General features: G+C 42.6%; 1 protein-coding gene across 2 annotated transcripts in view; it reads left to right on the top strand.

Annotated features, from left to right (window-relative positions):
* LOC126457946 (macrophage mannose receptor 1-like) overlaps positions 1-24,063 on the top strand; it is a 77,018-nt gene that overhangs the window by 13,131 nt on the left and 39,824 nt on the right. Inside the window, exons 2-3 of one of the 2 annotated variants that reach the window (XM_050094676.1) lie at positions 6,429-6,584; positions 19,807-19,837. In XM_050094676.1, the coding sequence (XP_049950633.1) occupies positions 6,447-6,584; positions 19,807-19,837 (169 nt within the window). In that variant the 5' untranslated portion in view covers positions 6,429-6,446. The remainder of the gene's footprint in view (positions 1-6,428; positions 6,585-19,806; positions 19,838-24,063) is intronic. The other variant, XM_050094677.1, reaches the window with a different exon arrangement.

Below are 24,063 nucleotides of genomic sequence, written 5' to 3'. Positions count from 1 at the left end.
CACGAACCAGGCCCCTAATGCATTGACCCATAAGCAGCAACGTTCGCTGAAGGTTGTTGGAGACACTTTTGGTAGCCCCTAGGTTCATCTGAGCGGCCAGTTGCTCATTAGTTGCGCTCCACTCTCCTGTACACATCTTCGCAATTGTCGTTCACCTGTGTCATGTATAGTCCGTACTACATCACGCCTGGGAGCCCGTTTTCGACAGTGCCATTTGAACATGCAAGGCATATTTTAACTACGGTGGTACGCGAGCAGTTTACGGAATCAGCCGTTTCGGAAATGCTTCCACCCGTGGAGCGAAAGCAAATTATTGCATCCTTTTGAACGTCAGATAAATCGCTCCGTTTCGGTGTTAGAAGAACGACAGCACTCTTTTCCTCGTCACCCCCCCCCCCCCCCCCCGGGACGCTTTACGCGCTTTATATACTCTCTCCACCGCTAGTGCTGCTACGTCCCGTCTGTGAGTGGTTCTTGCACGTTGATGTCGCACACATGTGGTGGTCATATTAGTGCGAATCCACCATTTATGGGGTGTGTCACGTAAACCTTACATTGCAAATATTGCGGAAGTGGAAAGTGCTGTTGATGTACGGTTTTCATAGAAACAGTTGCTAATCAGGGACTCGTGTTGTTAGCCAAAAAACAGATTGTATTAATATTGAGAAAGTTTTTTTATGCAAAGATACACTTTTGTAAATGTATCATTGTCTGTTAACATTAACATACTAGAAGTGGGGTAAATGAAACTGTCAGTGTGTTTGTTGCAGGTGTCTAGAGCGAGTCGTTTGAGAGATATCGTATTTTGAAATCTTCCCACACAGACACTTGTACACTAAAGAATAACACTAATGCACACACTATTTATATGAATTCTGACCAGCAACGAGACAGCTGAAAGTCGCGGTTGTGTTCAGACTGACTACCGGCAGCAGCAATACACGCTTCCAGTCCGATATTGGAACGACTTCTGCACACGTGCTAGCGTTTCAGTGGAGATGTCCAAGAAGGGGATAGTAATACGTCGTTGCATATCATCGGGGGTAGTTGGTATTAAAAAAAAGGACTATGCATTGAAAGCCTATGCACTGAAGCTCACTCTGTAACTGTGTTTTAGTAGCAGATTTCTTTACCCTTTCAGTTCTACAGAATTTATAGAGTATTACGTGCTATCTGTTAATCTGATCTGAGCATTAGAATTCGCTTATAGACAGCGTCTTTCAGCTTTCCCCACCGAAAGTTGTCCCCAAGTCTCTAAAATCCGGGGAACAGGATGGCCAAGGTTCAATGCGTTCAATCCAACGATTAGGAAACAATTCGTGTAGGCATACTGTAGTACGTCGTACGCTATGGGCTGGAAAGCAATCATGTTGGTACCACAGGTTCCCCCTAGGCTGCAGAGGAACGTCTTGTAGCATTCGTGGAAGATGATCTGTCAGCAGGCTGCGAAACTTGTGAGAGTTCAGTGTTTCATCTATGAAAAACGGTCCAATGAGCTGGCGATTCACTAACAGCACACGTTTACAGTCTATGGATGCTGACGTTCCACCTGACGCAGCCAACCACGATCGTCAACATACCAATAGTTTACCAGGCCCTGATTGGTAACTATGGTTTCATCACTAAACAAGATACATGATACGTCTGGAGTATACTGTCTTCATTTCCATGTACAGAAGTGAACAGGATTCTCATAATCATTTCCAAGCAGCTCTTGATGGAGACAGATGTGTTAGGGATGGAACCTACACTACAGCTATTAAAATTGCACCACCACGAAGATGACGTGCTACAGACGCGAAATTGACCCGACAGGAAGAAGATGCTGTGATATGCAAATGATTAGCTTTTCAGTGCGTTCACACAAGGTTGGCGCAGGTGGCGACACCTACAACGTGCTGACATGAGAAAAGTTTCCAACCGATTTCTCACACACAAACAGCAGTTGACCGGCGTTGTCTGGTGAAACGTTCTTGTGATGTCTCGTGTAAGGAGGAGAAATGCGTACCATCACGTTTCCGACTTTGATAAAGGTCGGATTGTAGCCTATCGCGATTGCGGTTTATCGTATCGCGACATTGCTACTCGCGTGGTCGAGATCCAATGACTGTTATCAGAGTATGGAATCGTTGGGTTCAGGAGGGTAATACGGAACGCCGTGCTGGATCTCAACGGCCTCGTATCACTAGCAGTCGAGATAACAAGCATATTATCCGCGGGGCTGTAACGAATTGTGCAGCCACGTCTCGATCCCTGAGTCAACAGATGGGGACGTTTGGAAGCTAACCATCTGCACGAACAGTTCGACGACGTTTGCAGGAGCATGGACTATCAGCTCGGAGACCACGGCTGCGGTTACCCTTGACGCTGTCATAGACAGGATCGCCGGCGATGGTGTATTCAACGACGAACCTGGGTGCACGAATGGCAAAACATCATTTTTTCGGATGGATCCAGGTTCTGTTTACAGCATCATGATGGTCGCATCTGTGTTTGGCGACATCGCGGTGAAGGCACATTGGAAGCATGTATTCGTCATCGCCATACTGGTGTATCACCCGGCGTAATTGTATGGGGTGCCATTGGTTACACGTCTCGGTCACCTCTTGTTCGCATTGACGGCACTTTGAACAGTGGGCGTTACATTTCATATGTGTTACGACCCATGGCTCTACCCTTCATTCGATCCCTGCAAAACCCTACATTTCAGCAGGATAATGCACGACCGCATGTTGCAGGCCCTGTACGGGCCATTCTGGATACAGAAAATGTTCGACTGCTGCCCTGGCCGGCACATTCTCCAGATCTCTCACCAACTGAGAACGTCTGGTCAGTGGTGTCCGAGAAACTGGCTTGTCACAATACGCCAGTCACTACTCTTGATGAACTGTGGTATCTGTTGAAGCTGCATGGGCAGCTGTACCTGGCCACGCCATCCAAGCTCTGTTTGACTCTACGCCTAGGCGTATCAAGGCCGTTATTACAATCAGAGGTGGTTGTTCTGGGTACTGATTTCTCAGGATCTATGCACCCAAATTTCGTGAAAATATAGTCACATGTCAGTTCTAGTATAATATATTTGTCCAGTGAATACCCATTTATCATATGCATTTCTCCTTGGTGTAGCAATTTTAATGGGCAGTAGTGCATGTCGACGGAGAATGAGTAAGATACTTACCTGACTCATGGCACTTCCTCGTGTGATTGCGCGGAGCTAACGCGCAGACCGACTGTAACAGCAGCAAGAATATTAATTTTCCACTGTTCTGACGTCGCTTATTTTCTTCTGTTACGTTGTCTAGGTGTTACACTATCACTTTTACGTAACTGGTTGTAGACATTGATGAATATGTGCCGAGTTGGTTGACGTTTATAGCTTGCCGCAGTCTTCGTACAAGAACGAACTGTATTCTTCCTACACTCTCCATACACCATAAGCATTTCGGCTTTTTCTGCGTTGATTAACCCCATCGTTCACTTACGACTTATTGCTTGGACTGTCACACACTAGCAAGTCGCATTGCACTCAAGGAACACACAAGCACACTGTAAGCAGACATAGCCACATCGAACCTACCAACAACACAGACTGAATGTCACAAACAAGTGTCGGAGTCGAAGCTTTCCAGTGTACGATACATCGTGAACTACTCGCATTAGATTCCTACAATAAACATCACTGAAAATCTAATTTAGAGTACTTTTTAGTTTGTTGATGTCAACAGGCATTGTTCCATTTGAAAAAGTATATGTTAGCACAAAAAATACCGTTTCTAAGTATTATTACAATTTGTTGTTCGGCTTAACAATTCGAGCTCCTGACTACCAATTCATTCCGTGAAAACTGCACATCAATAACACTTTTCATTTCCACAAAATTTGCGGTTCATCTTGTAGGTGATTCATCTGTGAAGAGTACCCCTGGGTGATTCTGCGTGATTAAACTCACTCCATTACAAGATTCAATGTGCCTTTGATACAAAGCGTTTTCGATGTTTTAAGAACACGTATATGATGAAATGTTCTTAGTGAGAAATGAGATTACTCATCTTCTTGCTCATATGTCCGAAGCGACACTGCCACGCTGTGAAATATATTACCCATAGTCAAAAGATAAAGCGCATGTCCTGATGAAGGGAAATTGTGGTTGTAGTTGTCTTTCCGAAGCAAAAAGTAAGGTAGCCTGTATTTACAATTTTTTATTATTTTGCAGGAACAGTGGAGATAACTTCATGAGTCCCTCTTGCCATTAATACAGATGTTAATAGGATATATCATTATCTGGAAAGGTATGAAAATGCCTAATAATCATCGAAATTAACTGATGGCTTACACTAATAAAATGGGCAATAAAATTTCTTAAAACACAGTTAAACAGAATCAAAAACTCCCAGCCCGCATGAATCACGAAAAATTCGTGCCATACAATCACACCTTATCCCAGCTCCACAAGGACAGAAGAAAGCAGAAAAATCTAAAGAGAGCAACAGCGTGTATCATACCAAATTACAACACACTGGCACTGCAGCTACTGATTCATCTTGAAAACAAAAGAATTGATGCAATCAACTATGAATACGAATTAGAAATGTGCCACTGATTATCACAAAGTGTGACATTGTCACGTGAGAAGCCGAAAAACTAGTCGTTTGTGCAGATCAGACGCCAGAAGCATCACAAACATTACTGTTGTCTATGTGACTATGGTCTAAATCGAATACGTAACTAAGTAAATTGAGGGAACTATCGTAATGAGAGACCTTAATGGAATTGAACGAAAATGTCAATTTTTTATTTATTTTTTGTATATTAGTACAAATTAATGAACAATAAGTTCTCAAAGTTTCAGTGATGAAATCGCAACAGATGTTCCTGAAAAGTAATTAAATGACTGCCGCGACCTTCCTGACAAACACACTTTTTGAAGCAGTACTTCAATACTTACTCGCTGAATAGATATTCCACTCTACTTTCAGGCAAACTTGCACAGGATACATTTAAACGGCTGTGATGTATACACTTTGGCTTCGTATATGATGTGTGACTATTGTCAGTGATATGAAGGGCAAAAAGTTCTACGATGGATTTGGGACTGGCGAACAGGACAAACTCATTTAGAACATGACAGACACTCTTAAAGTGTGTTATGGGAAGATTATCAGACGGAACCTATCAAGTGACATGAAAAGTGCAGATGGGCCACCTATTTCCACGTGGTGACAACATATGGACATCCCATTCATCTTCTGTGCCACATTAGCTGAGGTAAGTGTATCCAGGCTCAGGGGGATAACAACCCCTACATTTACTAGTAGAGGCTTCGAAATTGTATCCTGGATGCTGTCAACCCCACTTACAGCTTTCTGGCCGATCCTTAACTTCTAAAAATGTGTGTTCGTGCCGAAACCGAGAATCCAAAGTAGTTTCTAAATTCACTAATATAGAAACGACGATCTAAAACCACATATTCATCTGCTACAGCTGTCAACATCGCAACTTAGGATACAGTTCTTTATTTAATGATGGAAAGCTATGGAGGATGTAGATATTAAAGAGAATGGACTTTAAGATACGAAATTTCACTGAAGACATCTTGAAAAAAATAGAAATATAGCGTCTCTCTGCAGCTGAAAAGTTAGATGAACACCTGATAAAGGAAACACGGCAGAAAAGAAGAAACACAAAGAGTAGGCTTGAAGTGAAAGAGGACCCTGAGAACAGATCTGGGGCCTTCTAAAGAGGTCACGTAAGAAACAACGTTAGGTTGAACTTTAAACTGCATGTCCTAAAATTACTTTTTTTAAGTAAATATATCTTTTTCTCAAAATCTGTGAAAGCTACAATTATGAAATTTTGTACACTTATTTCTATAAACCCTATGAATGTTGTCTCAAGAGTCAATTTTGGAATTCTGAGTGTAGGCTGAGATATGGGGCAAGTGCTTGGAATTTTGTATGCATTTTATATTATTCCTACAGAATTATATTTTAAAATTTATTAAAATTCTCCTATTCCATATCTTCATAAAATCTCATGAGAAAAGCTTACTATATGCAAGGACATTAAACAGAGCTAATTTTTTAGAAATCTTTTGAATAGTTTCCTAGCATAGGGTATTTACCTTAATTTTTGACAATATAAGTTTAAATTCAATAGAAAAAAAGAGTCAAATATACATAATTCAAGGATCTTAACAGTAAATGTGTTAATTTCATGTAAAGCATGGTACAAGATTTCGGTGCCGTATCTTAGAAATTATGGATTTGGTGCATCTTTCAAGTAGTGTCTGTTTTTCATGAACGTCCCCCCATAAGTCAAGATACCGGAGCCAGAATCGGTGTGATACTAGAGTGAACAGTGGTGGTATCACGTCTTCGCCGCCTCCTGCCGATTCCGTAAGAGAGCTGAAGATCGCTGTGTCCTTTCAGCAGGCGGGCGCCACTGAGATGCAGCTGCTTCCTGTGTGGACGGTACTGGCGGCGGTCGCCACTCAGCGGTGCCTGGCCACCGCCGACCTGACGTGCGACTGCCGCATGTGGCAACTGCGGGACCCCTCGATCAGCCTGCACTGCTCCAGAAGAGAGGTACGAAGCTGCTCTTGGCACAAATGGGATATTTTCATTTGGGCACATCTTTCTCTTCTTAACCATTTGACTACCATCGGGACGTATGTGTCCCACTATAGTTAACATCGAACCGATCCATGTTATTGTTACCTACTAATGGTTAGCAGAGTTATTATATTTACAGATCGCAGCTGTAGGTTACATTCTTCTCAAGTTTTATTGCCGACCCTCGCCTCCGTACTCTCAGTTCGAATTAGGCAACCCAATTACCAGATTCGCAAATCGGGCTGTCTTCTCACCTTCCCAGACATATCGTGTCAACGACTTCTACTCACTAATTGACGTTTGGCACATCACAAACTAAGACCGTATTGAACACTTGCAGTGTGAGTTACAAACTTGGAGATATGTCCTATCCACTGACGTATGTATATTTGTAGTTTCTGGGCAGTGGTCTTCTGAAACGCTGGAGATTCTTATAAACAATCCTGTTCAAAAATGGCTCTGAGAGCCATGAGACTTAACATCTGATTTCATCAGTCCCCTAGAACTTCGAACTACTTAAACATAACTAACCTAAGGGCTCACACACATCCATGCCCGAGGCAGGATTCGAACCTGCGACCGTAGCGGTCGCACGGTTCCGGACTGAAGCGCCCAGAACCGCTCGGACACAGCGGCCGGCAGACAGTCCCGTATGTGACGCTCCCCAAACTCCTTGGAAAACGAAACGGTGGGATACATTCTTTTCATATTGTTACCGCTGATTGGAACATTAATTTAAATAACAATTCATTAGTTTTTTTGAAAAAAAGAATTAGCGCTCAAACGGTTCAGTGACACCTATCGAAAGTTCCGTCCTACATACCTGAAAGATCTACAGATGTTTCAAAAAGATTCACCCGTTTTCCATAGTCCACGTCGTCTCACATGAATATGAACGAAGGCAGAAAAGCGAAGGAAAAAAAAAAAAAGAACCAGCTCGGAGTTCTCTACGCTCTTTATGATCGATCCATCGTTGAGGCGTATCAACTTTTAATAAATGCCCTTACATGTAGGCGTAACTGAATTGTTGAAACGAAGAACGCACATCGTCTTTTTTGCTGTGTTATCGTTATCTCGACGGAGGAAGGGAAAATCCCACTGAGTAACCCACATTTTTCGGTATTTGCTGTGTCTCGTTTGTAATAGGTATTTTCAAGAATAAGATTATCACTCTGCAGCGGAGTGTGCGCTGATATGAAACTTCCTGGCACATTAAATCTGTGTGCCGGACCGAGTCTCGAACTCGGCAAGTGCTCTACCATAGGCGGACGTTCTATGACACCTGTTCACGTTCATCATTGATCCAGTTACTCAGTTTTTTGTTACAGAGGGCAGCCAACCCTCTGACCGAACAAGCTAAGCTACCGTGCCAGCGACCAACTCAGCTACCCAAGCACGACTCACGACCCGTCCTCACACCTTCAGTTCTGCCAGTACCTCGTCTCCTACCTTCCAAACTTCACAGAAGCTCTTCTGTGAACCTTGCACAACTAACACTCCTGGAAGAAAGGGTATTGCGGAGACTTGGCTTAGCCACAGCCTGGGGGATGTTTCCAGAACGAGATTTTCATCTGCAGCGGAGTGTGCGTTGATATGAAACTTCGCAGAAGAGCTTCTGTGACGTTTGGAACCTAGGAGACGAGGTACTGACAGAACTGAAGCTGTGGGAAGGAGTCGTAAGTTGTGCTTGGGTAGCTCAACGCCGCCACGGTAACTGAACGTGTTCGGTCAGAGGGTTAGCTGCCCTCTGTAATAAAAAAATTGAGTTAATTTGATCAACGACGAACTGAAACGCGAGTCTTGCGACGTCCGCCCCGAGCAGATACAACGAACAAAAACGAACAAAATGAGATTAGTAATAATATAAAAGAGTTGGTATAGCACTCACCCGCGAAAGGCAAAGGGTCCCGAGTTCGAGTCTCTGTCCGGCACACAGTTTTAATCTGCTAGGAAGTTTTAGGTACTTTCAATTTTGTACTAATATTTCTTATTACTAATAAGCGAGCAGAAAAACGAAATATCAGGTAGCCATAGCAGCAGTGCTAAAATTTTTGATTTTTTTACTAACATTATTTCAATGAGTAATTTTTATTTCTAAGACTTACATTGCTTTGAATTATTCCTTAGTATAGAAAACATGAAAAGCAATCAGTGCTAATTTAATAACAATACCGATTGAAACGAGCAAGAAACACACGGTATAAGAATTGGTACAGCATTGTTGAGATGATAGTGTCCATGCCGCCGTGCGTCATGGCTTAAGGAACGCGTGTAGTGCAGTGTGCAAGACTTGAACCAACCTGGTCTCTACGGTAGTTTCTCTGTCGTCGCCGGACATCCATTGTGTTACATAATGGCACCAATCCGATTCTGGAAATGTTTTTACTAAGTGATGTTACAATGAAGTACAACTCTTTATTTGTTTTTAAAGGATTAAAGATTTGTCTGTCATTTCTAAGAAATAACGAAAGAGGAAGGAACTCATGAAACAGTAATAAATTAGAATCTTAACATCATTTCATTCTTTGTCTGCAATAAAAATAGAAATTAGCTGATCTGCTTCCCTTGTCTACGTTACAAGTCTTATCTGCTTGCAGCCCTTGAAAACGGACAAATTGACATGAAAACTGGAGTTTATCAACCTCAGTTTTCACCCATTAGCACTCACTAGCCGTAATGCTCGTATGGTGTTATGATCCCTGATTACAACATAACTACTGAGCACAGTTTCAAAGGAGAATACTGATGATTTGTTCTAGTATTCAGTCAATTATAACTTTTAGAGAAAAGCAGCTCATGGTGGATGGACTAAGATTTCTTTTGTTTGTGTATTTAAATATATTGACTCTATGTCTCTTGAAACTTAGTGAGTTACAATTTTTTAATATTTGTTCAATTTCCATGTTTATTACAGGAAATAATAGAAAAAAACAGCAAATTGGTTATTTCCGAAACAGGGTTATTAACGGTTTTAACAGCCAGGAACAACTGGCGTGCGAGAAAACCGATATAATCCGAAACCGGTTGTTTCAGCGATAACCGCTATCCCCAATCTCGACGCGACCCACATTGGGTAATGAAGGAGCTAATTAGCTAGTTAGCTGACGCACCAGCAACCACATAAAACGGCGGCTTATAGCTGCAGCCAAGGTAATCTTCTAGCTTCGATGCATAAGTCAAAATACACCGCACGGTTCCATCCCCATTCATTCAAAATGTACAGCCTTGTGAAATCGGATGAACGTCTTTGGAACACCTTGTATGGTATCACAATGTTCCGCAACCCTCTCTTTATTCCGGTAGTGCTACTGGTCCGTGAGTAATTAGACAGCCTCTGTGATGGCTTGAAGAGGAGAGTCATTAGCTGGCAGAATGTTTAATTCACCTGACAAGAATTACTGTACCCTCAGGAACACACATACACAGTTTAGAAACGTGAACCACGGTTTTTCCACAATTAGAATAAGCAAAAATTGTTGCGTTTAGCATTCTTCGATGCCGAGATCGTTAGAGACGGAGAACCACCCCGATTTGGGGAAGGACTGGACAGAAAATGGGCCGTGCCGTTTCCAAAGGACCCATCCCGACCTTTGCCTCAAGCGGTTAGAGAAGCTACGAAACATGTCTGGAAGGCATGAGTGAACCGCCAACCTTTCGAGTTTGAGTCCAGTGCCTTACCAATGCGCTACCTAGCTCTCGGGCTGTCCAAAAATACAGATTAAATAGAAAGTAGTTTAAAGGCAATATCGAGAAGCTGAGCACAGGGCTAGCAGTGACATTTGTAAAAATACAGCAACATACTAAGACACATTTTAGACGAAGAACGTGGCGAATAACGGAGTCTAAAACCGTCCTCACACGGGACGAATTGGCTAACGCTGGCCTGGAGCTGTACGAGTTCTGTAACGCCGCTTCCTCTTATTTCATGTTGAGAAACCATATCATGGCGTGATCACACAGTAAGTGCACCGTGCCCCAATAGAGGCAAAAACGCCCTCTATTTCACAGGCAGAGCTTGCGAGATTCCATACCGTATTTGTCGTCTTCGCTATAAGCCCATATGTGCTAAGTTTATTTCACAACTTCATACGAGTGTGTGCTATTTCTAAACACGAGTACATTGAGTATCTCTAGATAACGTGTCGTTATTGGCACGGTTTGCTGTAGTAAAGTGGTGGAAAAGTCATATTGGTGACAACATTATGAATAGTATAGCTGCTACTCACCATATAACAGAGGTGCTGAGTCGCAGATAGGCACCACGGAAATACTGTCGCAAAATAAGCTTTCGGCCAACAAGGTCTTCGTCAAAAATAGACAACAGACACACACATACGCGCGCGCGCGCGCACACACGACACACACACACACACACACACACACACACACATACACACACATTGGGACTGATGACCTCAGATGACAAGTCCCATAGTGCTCAGAGGGCTAACGCAACTCACATGCACAAGACTACAGTCTCTGGTAGCAGGAGCACTGCATGATGGGAGAAGCTACTGGGTGGGGGTAAGGAGTAGGTTGGGGCGGAGAGAGAGAGGGATGCAGTTTCATATTTAATTATTTTCGTGTTTTAAAAGTACGCCGTTTTAAGCCAAGAGCACACTGAAGTTTCGTCAAAAACACGTCGTTCTTGTTAGGATTTTTTATAATGAAATGCCACCAATAACATATCGGCGACTAAAGCCTTCAGAAGATCGTAACATAAAATACAAGGCGAATTGTAGTCGAGCTTCAGCGCAGTGCCGTTAGTTGGGGGGGGGGGGGGGGGTGGAGGGGGTAGGCAAGGTACAAAAGAACGTGTTATCCGTTTGCGACTTACTGTACCCGACATTTTTCATTTTTCACTGTTTTCTACGGGTGATCAGCACCAGCAAGCACTCAGTGAAACTAAAGTAGAAAATTACTAAGAGACAAAGACAGTCGAGGGTACTGAATTAAAAGAGTAAATTACTATAGGAGTAAATTTTTCTTTTCCTCACAAAGTAAATCTATTTGTTCTGTAAGTGATGGAAAGCACCATCAAAGAATACGCTGCTACGTTAGTACCTTATGGAGGAAATAAGACCAAAATCTACCCCTAAGCAGTTGTAGAAGTAATGATAGAGAATAAGGTGTACTCTTCGGTTTCTGCGTGTTAAATACCGAATTCTATGAATTACCTGGACTACGAAGAATATATGGTAATGGAGGAAGAGCTAGACATCCCAAGAATTAGGGTTTTATTGGAGGGAAGAGACCCATTTGCGGTGTATACCGACAACGATTTCAAAATGCTAGCCAGGTTCAGTAGGGCATATTTTGAGTCGCTTCTTGGTAAACTGGAGCTGTTACCGTAGCATAATACTGACAGTAACCATGCCTTGTCTCCTAAGCTGCGACTTCTTTGGGGACTGCGAATATTTCTCACTGGTACTTATCGAATTTGTAGCAGGGGATCTTATTAACATCCATCGTACTACTACTGGAAAAGCTTTTAACTGTGTAATAAACAGTTTAATTGACTTAGAGCCACTGCATATGTCAATGCGACAGAACAAAGAAATTATATCAGAAACAGAAGGGAATTCTATGGCACTGGTGGATTCATTGTGATCAAACACTGGTGTGCAAAATTAAAGCAACAAACGGATATTTTCCATAGTTACGTTTATTTCGCCACAAAATAATTTAAACAGATGATAGTAAAGTAGAAACAGCGTAAAGAATACAGAACGTAACCAACTGCTACTTACATAACAGTGAATGAAAATATTCTTCGTTTCTTCGAACCAACGGATTTTCACACACATTCCGATCACTGGTTAGTGTGCTTAGTATGGAGTGTGACCTCCTCTGGCAACAATACCGGCCTGACAAAGAAGGGGCATGCTGTGAATGATGACATCAATCCTATGTGAGACAATAACGCCCCTTCTTTCAGCAGAGCTGCTCACAACTCTTGGAGAGTGGTTGGTGGATGCTGACGTGATGCAGCCGATCTCCGTAGTGCATGCGAGACATGCTCTACGTGGTTCAAATCGGGAGAGCGAGCAGGCCACGTCATGTATGTAATATCTTCTGTTTCCGCGGAAACATCAACTACCCGTGGTTTATGACGTGGCGCATTATTGTCCATCAGTACGACGTCTGCTCCCACAGAACCTTGCAACAACCGCGCTTGATGTCCCAAGACCTCTCCAATGATACCTGACAGCAGTTAAGCCTTGGCGATTCACCCGAACAATCTCATGGTCAACGTAATCCCTGTCCCTCCTCCTTGATATCAGTCTCTTTCCACAATGTCCGGGCCCCGAAATCGTGTTCCACGTTCCAACCAAGGGCGAATCTGCCCACAATTACCTTCCAGAACAATTCAGGACTCGTCTGTGAAAAGAACATCGGTCTACTGTTCGACCGTCAAGTTGGCATTTTAACGACTCCACTGTAGACGTTCCCTTTTGTGAAGACGCATCAGAGGTACACATACTGCAGGTCTCCAACAATAAAGGTCACTCTGCTGAAGCCTTCTGCACACTGTTTGCCTTGATACAACACGTCCAGTGAAATCTGCGAGCTCAGATGCCAGTTGCTGTGCTGCACCAGGGCCCTTACAGCCAAATAATGGTCCTCTCTTTTTGATGTGACATGTGGTCGTCCCTGCCCGGGTCTTCGAGATACGGTTTAGATCTCTCCACTACTAGAAACAACAAAACGAGTCACATTAATCCAACGGGCCATATCAGTTTGCGACTCTCCTATTTCCATTCTTCCTATGGCCCTCCAATGCTAAGAGTCTGGTTGGCGTCTTCTCTGTGCCATACCGCACAGTCTGTGACTGTGTACACAGCGATTATGGATGTGGGACTATCCGGCAAACACTATTCCATTTGATAGGTCTCGTGAGGTCATCGTTGGCGTGGTTGTCCGCCGAACGGTATGCCATTTTCCGTGGACAACAGGATCGTACGGATATCTGTTGACAGTTTGAAAAATTATATCGTGAATTAGACACAGAGCAAGGAAACAGTGGTTTATTATTTTAATTTTGGACACTATACCTTGTCCTTCGGGAGCACAAGCATAAATATACAGATACCGCAAGAATTTTTTTCTATACACACCAATCATCTGTGATAGCAATATGAAGATTTTCAACATGGTAAGTCAGGTTCCACGCATGATGCACGCATTTGGGGTGTTGGTAGAGTTGTTGGAGATTTTGAAAATGGACGGTATAATGGGTTGCTAGTTGGAGATAGCGGATATGCTCCCTCCAGCCTCCATGTGATTTCTGTTTCTGAACCCCAAAAAGTAGCCGTAGGGTGCTACAATAGACCCCATATTGCAACCAGATATGTAATAGAGCGTACCATCGTTGTTTAGGAGATTCTCATAAAACAATGTGATATTAACAACACAAATGTGGCAATGTTACTGTGGCTGCTGCAGCTCTGTAAAACGATTTGATAGAAATTGGAGATTTGTTTCACCCTGCTGCTGTGGAGGTGAATGACACCTGCCAATATGCATTTCACACAGAAGCAGATACTGCAGGCCATGCTGTCAAAAGGTCTATTATACTTAAGGGGAGTATAAATGCCCATTTTGGCAAAAAATTTAATTTGTTTTACTGCAGAAACATTATTTGGAATTTGATGATTAATTTTATGTACAATTTGTTAAATTTGGTTGAGTGGAAGTGTATTAAATGTAGTCTTTAATTTAGTCAGTTGCATGGAACATTTCTTAAACTATTTCTCAGTGAAAAATTTATCTCTCAAGAATCATAGCATCCAGGAGTCTGCGGTATGATATAAATTCTAGTGGTACAACCGTGCTCCTACACTGGAAGGCCTGATATAACAAATGGCTCTGAGCACCATGGGACTTAACTGCTGAGGTCATCAGTCCCCTAGAACTTAGAACTACTTAAACCTAACTAACCTAAGGATCACACACATCCATGCCCGAGGCAGGATTCGAACCTGCGCCCGTAGCGGTCGCGCGGTTCTAGACTGTAGCGCCTAGAACCCCTCGGCCACTCCGGCCGGCTACCTGATGTAACACTTGTGATTCTTGTCTAGTTTGTTCATATGAATATTCTTGGTATAACGACGACCTTAGCTTTTGAAGACCGCTGAATGACGGAAAGACGATTAGGAGTAGTCTGCGAGATAATACCATCAATCAACTCTCAGAATACTTTGGTCAAGCCGTAAGAAGCAATTAAAATAACGTAAATGGTATGAAAGAGGCTATGTAGGCAACTTTCTTCCACAAAATATCAACAGATGACAAGGCGATCCATAAGTTTCTTTCATGCGAGTGGCCTAAATATAAACAAGCTTAATCAGCTGTAACTTTAGATACTCGTTACCAGAGGATATTAGAGTTTATAGAGATTTGGCCAATTTAGTCTACAGAAGAAATGTCTCACAGGGAAAACGCAAAATGTGACTGAATCATTCAACAATGTAGTTTAGACAATAGTACCTAATAATGTATTTGCGGGTTCCATACATCGAAGCCTGATGTGCATGATGCTGCCCTCACTTTCAATAATGGTAATACCGGTAGACTGACGGTGTTGGAGGAGCTGGGAGTGAAGACTGGTTGGAATACGCGAACCATACTGGAGGAACTGGGCTATGAGTGAGTCGAAAAAGCTGAACTGCAATCCCGGAAAACATCCAAGGAGGCATGTTCTTTGAAGGGGAGGAAAAGGATGCATTCAGGCAATGTGGAAGATGACGAAGATTTCAGTGCTTCTGTGTTTAAAATGTTGTTTCTATTAAAATGTTTGCTTTCATTTAAATCAATTTCTAGCTGCAATTTCTGGAAAACAAAATGTTCGAGACAAATGCCCTATTTTCTAAGATACTATAGAAGATAGACTTCTTATTTGTTTACAGCTAATTTATAATCCTTGTGATACTACACTTCTAGAATGTAGCGGTTGCAAGTATGTTCCCAGTAAAATGAACAAAAATTTAAGAAAAAATGTAACGAAAAGGGGTACTCCAACAATACACTTCAACCAAATCAGAGGAGTTAGTACATCAAGCCTGTATAAGTAACATGCAAAAATTTTAAACTATGTTCCATGAAGCAGTTTCAGAGGAAATGGGTAATGAAATTAACAAATTTGACATTAGCTGGATAGCCCATTCATACTCCCCTTAATTATTTTAATTAAAGTTGCATCCAATGTGCTAGTAAAGTAACAAATTAGTGTGAATACTTTTCCTTCTAAAATCAATAAGTAAAGCACTGTATTCTCACAACTACAGTGAAATATGACACGTTTTATTTACGTACAACATTCAGTTACGTTCCTCTGTTTTTCTTTCTTTTTTTCGACTAGAGAATTAACATTTTCAAATATTTCTTACTTCTGTACACAGAGTAATACAGCATAGATGTCTTGACTAGTTCTAAGAAAAACAAGATATCTCTCTTATAATCTAGCTAATATGAATAAATATTAGATTATGGTAATGACAAAAATTAATTGTGCTGATCCTGAAATAATTGTGAAATTACGACAAATATTATGTAATGTGAGAAAAATAGCGTATTAACCATTGGACGAAATCAAGCATATTAAATACGTTTTGTACATTTGTGTATATAAAACGTATTCATATACAGATTCCTAAATTGCTCGAGCACTTGCATGAAGGACTGGAACCTGAAGTTTGTTCCATTCCACTCTTGAAGTTTTTCGTTCATTTTAATTTTGAAGCTATGCTCTTCTTCGAAATACAATTCTTTCAGTCACCATTATTTCTGCATTTTATTACTCTCGTATTAAAAGCATTAAACGCACTTTTAACGAATGAAGTTCGTCTTCCTTTTTTCAAAAACTTCCTGTTCTTCACTATAACCGCATGTTCTCTGCTTTTTTTCATTATTTCTGATAAGTTCCAAACAAGCTGAGTTTTACGACTGTGGGATAAACTTCCACCTTCATTAGTTTCATTACAATCTTCGGAGTTGTTATCGTCATCGATGTTACTTGAAAGGACCACATTTTTATCAGTTGTGTCGTTGTCCTCAAATCCATTTATCCTCCGAAAACATGTGGGATCATATCTGCAACCATTTGGCTTGTATTATTTATCTTCGTCTCAACCACTCCACGGTCAGTGGACTCGAATTCGGGAGGACGACCGTTCAAACCCGCCTCTGGGCATCCTGATTTAGGTTTCCCGTGATTTCAATAAATCGTTTCAGGCAAATGCCGGGGGGGTTCCTCTGAAAGGGCACGCCCAATTTCCTTCCCCATCGTTCCCTAATCCGACAGGACCGGTGACCTCTCTGTTTCGTCCCCTTCGCACAAATCAACCAACCAACAACTGTCAGTTTGGAACTGTTCTCTACAACATTTAGCTTTAAGTTTCTTTGCTTCGCTTCCATGTCCTTCCAAATTAATGTAAGCTCTTCTTGTGAGGATTGCGTTGTATTTGACAAGTACCCGTTTTCCATTTTAGCATGTTGAGATCGTGCATTTTAGATTCATTACTTCAGCGAACCGCTCTCTTTCACTTTCTGGTATTTTTTTTTTTTTACGTTTCTGAACACTTAAATTGTCCTTGGATACCTCCATTTGCTATTAGCTAGTGCGTAAAAAAATTGTAAATGGTGCCACTTCAATTAACACGTGTCACCCGCAAATAATACATACACTAAACTATAGATAGATGTGTGTGTGTGTGTGTTGGGGGGGGGGGGGCGGGGGTAAAGACTGAACAATAGATTCGCCCATTACTAATACGCTTCTCTTATATAGTACATCAATCTTATCATTAATGCAACAGCATTTAGATTTTTTGAATTTTGATAGTCCTTTCTATCATTTAACACGCTAACACAATGCTGCTGTCAACAGGTGATGTAATTTTACGGGAGTCCATTTTCAAAAAAAAAAAAAAAAAAAAGTGTTCTTTGCGGGCCAGAGCTACCGCTGGAGAGCGCTACAGTCGCAGATCGTGTTAATTGACACGTCCCGTGTGGCGCCAGCCAGTACTGTGTCTCAAGTTGGATTTCTCGTCTGCGTACACGTCAACGTTAGCTGCCTCATCCCGTATGAGGACGGTGGCTTCGACTCACGTGACAAGTGTAGAAACAGCACCTCGGGTGGACTTGTAAACGCTGTTAAACATGTCGATGACGTAAGGATGACTGTAACACGGGACAGGCGGTATGGTATGTCTCTCCAGCAGTCATTTGCTCGCAGTCTATTTAGGAACAGATAAAATGACATACTGAGGCCGCTCTTATGCTAGAATGCTGTTCACAGAACTCATAGCGTCAGTTCGAGTGCAGGTGTAGAACTTTCACGATTTACAGTGAGGTAACAAAAGTCATGGGATATCTGAAAATATCGTGTCAGATACCTACGCGATGTCCTGACCTCAATCCATTGGATTTTTTTTTTTTTTTTTTTTTTTTTTTTTTTTTTTTTTTTTTTTTTTTTTTTTTTTTTTGAGGCAGCAACTCGACGTGGCGTGGACTCGATAAATCGTTGAAAATAGTCAAATCATTTCCTCCAACTGTCAAGAATGTTCTTTTAGCCAATCGGGAGCCTGGTGATACGGCGCATCGTCATAAATAAAAATTCGATCGTTGTTTGACTTCAAATAGCCTCCAAGTACGCGATCATAACCATTTCCAGCCAATGATCGGTTTTAAGCTGAACCATAGGTTTAAATCAAACATCACTACGACACCTTTCTAGCATATTCTTCAATTAGAGATTTAGGATGAATAATTAGATTATTAACCGTTAGAGAAAACACTTTAGAACTATATTTTATTATTTATTCTCTAATAAGGTTAATTACAATTTTACTATTCAAGCAAACAAATTTGTTCTTTATAAACCAAACCTACTCAGCGAGAAACATAAAAACTAAAATTAAATTGATAATATTTTTATGACTCTTATCCTTAGCAGGCTTACCCCCATTTCTTGGGTTCCTACCAAAACGAATAGTCCATTCAATGTTAACACAGCCCACAGCTTGCACAGTGCCCTGTTGACAAAATGGTTCCGTGGATTCGTGGGATCCGACCCACAGTCGAATTCTTCCATCATCTCTTTCCAGCTGAAATCGGTACTCATCTGACCATGTCACGTTTTCTAGAGGTCCGGGGTCCGGCAGATATGATCACGAACCCAGGAGAGGCCCCGCAGGCGTTGCCGTACTGTTGGCCCATTTACGACAAATTTAGCCGCACTGCCCTAGCGGATACGATCATCGTACGTCCCACACTGATTTGTGAGATTATTTCAAGCAGTTTTGCTTGTCTTTTAGCGCTGACAACACTACGTAAACACTGCTGCTCTCGGTAGTTAAGTAGGCCGTCGCCCACTGCTTTGTCATCGGTGAGAGATAATGCCTGAAATTTGACATTCGTAGCACACTCTTGACAATGTGGATATCGGAATATTGAATTCGATGACGATTTCCAAAATGGAATGTTCTATGCTCTAGCTCCAACTACCGTCGTGGCCATAATCACATTGGAAACCTTTTCACATACATCACCTGAGTACAAGTGACAGCTCCGCCAATGCACTGCCCTTTGATACCTTCTGTACGCGATACCTCAGCGATTTTATATATGTCTATCGCTATCGTATGGCTATTGCCCCTCAGTGTATGGAGAACAGTGTGTGTAGAACAAACAGGCGGTCTCCGAGTTGCAAATTCTTTGTTTATTGATGTGTGAAGGGTGCGCAATATTCAAAGCAGGTAAGTATTACCAGGAAAGGAAAAATAATGAGTACCGGAATGAATTAAGTGAGAACAACCTGCGTTGCTTCACACAGCGTCTCTTTGACTGGGGGACGTATATTATCACTGATAAGTGGCTAACTTGGGACAAAGCGTACAGCAGATAGTCATTAACGTTAATCGTTCAAAACAGTGTAGTGAAAATATCAATAAGATTCTCTTACAGGACTTGCTTACCATCAGGCACAGTTAATTGACTGAATATGAATTTTGAAATCTGTGTACCAGATCTATTAATAATTTCATTTCATTGTAAACTAGTAAATCTGTACATGTTTCCATTGGTTATGAAAACTATCAAAAATGCTTTAACTAATTGTAATATCATAACACAAAAACTATTTTTCTGGACATTTGACTGGGTTATAATGGAGCCCATTTTTGCCCATTTTCAGGCTCCGACACCTGGAGTTTCGTGCCAACAATGTGAGTATGATTCTTCTCTTGCAAGAAATGTATCGTATTTCGAATCACAGTGGGGAACTGTCTGCAATGTAAATCCAGCACGCTGCAATGTATTGTAGTTCGGAAAATTGGAAATTTGTGGTAAATTCCTATGGGACCAAACTGCTGAGGTCATCGGTCCCTGGGCTTACACACTACTTAAACTAACTTACACTAAGGAACACACACACACACACACACACACACACACACACACACACACACACACACACACACACACACACACCCATGCCCGAGGGAGTAATCGAACCCCCGACGGGGGAAGCCGCGCGAACCGTGGCAAGGCCCCGGACCACGCGGGTACCCCGCGCGGCTTTAGTTCGGTGTATGATCATTTAAAGTCTTTTTATCTGATAATATACTGAGGAAAAATAATGCAATGCCCTAAATGACTGAATTCAGTGGCATCACGGTATAATACCTACGTACTGAGTGATGTTGTGTTAGATATTCATTTGTCGTTGTCGTCGGCGCTCAGATGGCGCTGAGGACACCTGTCTGTGCACCATCAATTTTGATTCTGTAGGCAGCAACGATGCTGAGTTCAGAGGAGAACTGTGTTTGAATTTTTCTGTTTAGGGTACACATATGCTCCACGGACGAGTACATACACCTGTTGAACAGCTGCAGCAACTTGAACGGTATAGCATTGTGGACCTGCGGGAAGTTGGGTGGACGTGAAGGTGGATTGCTGCACATGTTGGGCACAATGCATCGGTGACGCGTACTGCTTTCAAAAGTGGTATGTGGCACATTGCCACGCCTCTAGAGCAGGTGATGGACATCTGTGCAGTACAGACGCCAGATCGACACGTACTCGTAATGCGAGCTGCGGCGGCCGACCGAACGTCATCCAGGAAGGAAATTCGGATCTCTGGGAGCTGTCTTCTGGCAGCAGAATTTTCATCAGGTATGCCTCTGGCCGGCTATCAGTGACAACACGACCCCCAAACGATGGCTGCGTTAGTGTCATGAAAGAACTGAGTGAAGAGTGGAATGGCGCCCTGTTTTCAGTATAGGATCTATCTATATGCGATTGATGGACGTACACGTACATGGCGTAGACCTGGTAAACTGCTTATTCCAGAATGCATTCACCTGGGACACAAAGCAACCCAGGCTGTATGACATGGGGGGCCATTAGTTACAACTCACGGACATGTTTGGTGTTTCAGTATCCTTATCAAGTAAGATAAGATTGCGGCACTTAATTCTTGCCATTTCTAACAATGAGTTAGTATTAATTAAATTAACAGCACCATCTAATGGTTCTTTGGTGTACTACCCCTGACGCTTAAATAACCGAACTACTAAGCCCAGCAGACGATTTTGGATAGAACTCGAAATGAGATATCTTCCTTTACAGTGTTGTGATTCTTACCCAATAAGGCCAGTATCTTGCCCCAAGCTACAATCCATTTATCTGTGGGAACCGTACAAATATTCATCTAGTCGCTTTGGAGATTAGCATCCTTAAACAAAGAAACAGACTGCCACGACGGATTTCCATAAAACTTGAAATCCGTGATAAGGTGTTGATGAGATGAAGACTGTACGTTGCCACAAGCTACGCTCAAGTTACCTGTGTGAACCCCATCAACATTTTTCTAGTAGTTTTGGAGATTTGCTTGTTCAAACAGACGCACACAACGGTTTTGCCGTCTTGTTATTGGTATATGTAGGAGATATACAGGGTGAGTTGCTAACAATTGCCACCAAGATTAACTGCTAAAGTATGATAGGATCTGAAAATTTTGTGGGACAAAAGTTGCATGGGACAACGGAGGCCATAATATGACGTTGGTTTTCTGTTGCTAGGTCGAGTCGCGTCAGAGATATGAAGGTCATTTATTTTCTGATAGCGGCTATCTAGACGAATCCAGTAATGTGTAACAGTGAACGAGGGTCATAAAGGTGGCAAGAACGTCTATTTATAGAAACTGTTCGAAGAGATGGCCATTGGTATCAATGCAGTGCTGCAATCTTCTTATCGTGGATTGAGTGGTATTCCTTATCATATCGGCACTTACGAAGCACATGGTCTGACAATTCTCTCTCTCGCATATGTTCAGGTGTAGTTGGAACATCTTTATAAACAATGTCTTTTACGAATCCACACAAGAAAAACTCCAGAGTCGTCAAGTCTGGCGAATGAGCGGGCCACGACACGACTCATCCGCGTCCAATCCAACGATTGGGGAATTGTCTCCGTAACTCATTTCTAGCCATCAGCGAAAAATGTGCCGGGCACCCACCGTGTTGATGCCCCATCCTGTCCTTGTTCCTAAAGGTATTTCTTCCAATAACAGACCTAATGTTTCTTCCATGAATGTGGTGTATTTTTATTTTATTTACACTTCAAGTTCCGTAAGACCAAATTGAGGAGCAAATATCCAAGGTCATGCAACGTGTCAGTACACATTACAACATAAAAGTAATGACAGATAAAAATAAAATATTTATGAACCTGAAAATGTCAAGCCACAAGTTTAAGTAAACGTAGTCAACAATACAACGAGAATCAGCTTCATTATTCAAGGAACTTCTCTACAGATTAGAAGGAGGGACCCATGAGGGAACTCTTCAGTTTCGGTTTGAAAGGGCGTGGATTACTGCTAAGATTATTGAATTCTCGTGGTAGTTTATTGAAAATGGGTGCAGCAGTATACTGCGCACCTTTCTGCACAAGAGTTAAGGAAGTCTTATCCAAATGCAGGTTTGACTTCTGCCGAGTATTAACTGAGTGAAAGCTGCTTATTCTTAGGAATAAGCTAATATTGTTAACAATAAATGACACTAAGGAATATATATATTAATAGGCCAATGTCAAAATACCCAGACTCGTTAAAGGGATCTACAAGAGTTTAGTGAGCTTACACCAGTTACTGTCCGAACCGCCCATTTCTGAGCCAAAAACGTGGTTTTAGAATGGGAAGAGTAGCCCTAAAATATAATACCACACGACATAAGTGAATGAAAATAAACAAAGTAGACTAATTTTCGTGTCGAACTATCACTCACTTCAGATACCATTCGAATAGTAAAATGTCAGCATTAAGTCTCTGAATAAGATCAAGAACGTGGACTTTCGACGACAGCTTACTATCTATCTGAACACCCAGAAATTTGAACTGTTCAGTTTCAATAATCATATGCCCATTCTGTGCCATTAAAACGTCGGATTTTGTTGAATTGTGTGTTAGAAACCGTAAAAATCTGACTCTTACTATGATTTAGCGTTAGTTTATTTTCTATAAGCCATGAACGTACACTCCTGGAAATGGAAAAAAGAACACATTGACACCGGTGTGTCAGACCCACCATACTTGCTCCGGACACTGCGAGAGGGCTGTACAAGCAATGATCACACGCACGGCACAGCGGACACACCAGGAACCGCGGTGTTGGCCGTCGAATGGCGCTAGCTGCGCAGCATTTGTGCACCGCCGCCGTCAGTGTCAGCCAGTTTGCCGTGGCATACGGAGCTCCATCGCAGTCTTTAACACTGGTAGCATGCCGCGACAGCGTGGAAGTGAACCGTATGTGCAGTTGACGGACTTTGAGCGAGGGCGTGTAGTGGGCATGCGGGAGGCCGGGTGGACGTACCGCCGAATTGCTCAACACGTGGGGCGTGAGGTCTCCACAGTACATCGATGTTGTCGCCAGTGGTCGGCGGAAGGTGCACGTGCCCGTCGACCTGGGACCGGACCGCAGCGACGCACGGATGCACGCCAAGACCGTAGGATCCTACGCAGTGCCGTAGGGGACTGCACCGCCACATCCCAGCAAATTAGGGACACTGTTGCTCCTGGGGTATCGGCGAGGACCATTCGCAACCGTCTCCATGAAGCTGGGCTACGGTCCCGCACACCGTTAGGCCGTCTTCCGCTCACGCCCCAACATCGTGCAGCCCGCCTCCAGTGGTGTCGCGACAGGCGTGAATGGAGGGACGAATGGAGACGTGTCGTCTTCAGCGATGAGAGTCGCTTCTGCCTTGGTGCCAATGATGGTCGTATGCGTGTTTGGCACCGTGCAGGTGAGCGCCACAATCAGGACTGCATACGACCGAGGCACACAGGGCCAACACCCGGCATCATGGTGTGGGGAGCGATCTCCTACACTGGCCGTACACCACTGGTGATCGTCGAGGGGACACTGAATAGTGCACGGTACATCCAAACCGTCAT

Source organism: Schistocerca serialis, chromosome 2 (genome assembly GCF_023864345.2).
Source record: "Schistocerca serialis cubense isolate TAMUIC-IGC-003099 chromosome 2, iqSchSeri2.2, whole genome shotgun sequence".
NCBI lineage: Eukaryota > Metazoa > Arthropoda > Insecta > Orthoptera > Acrididae > Schistocerca > Schistocerca serialis.
This window is presented reverse-complemented; position numbering and strand designations above follow the sequence as displayed.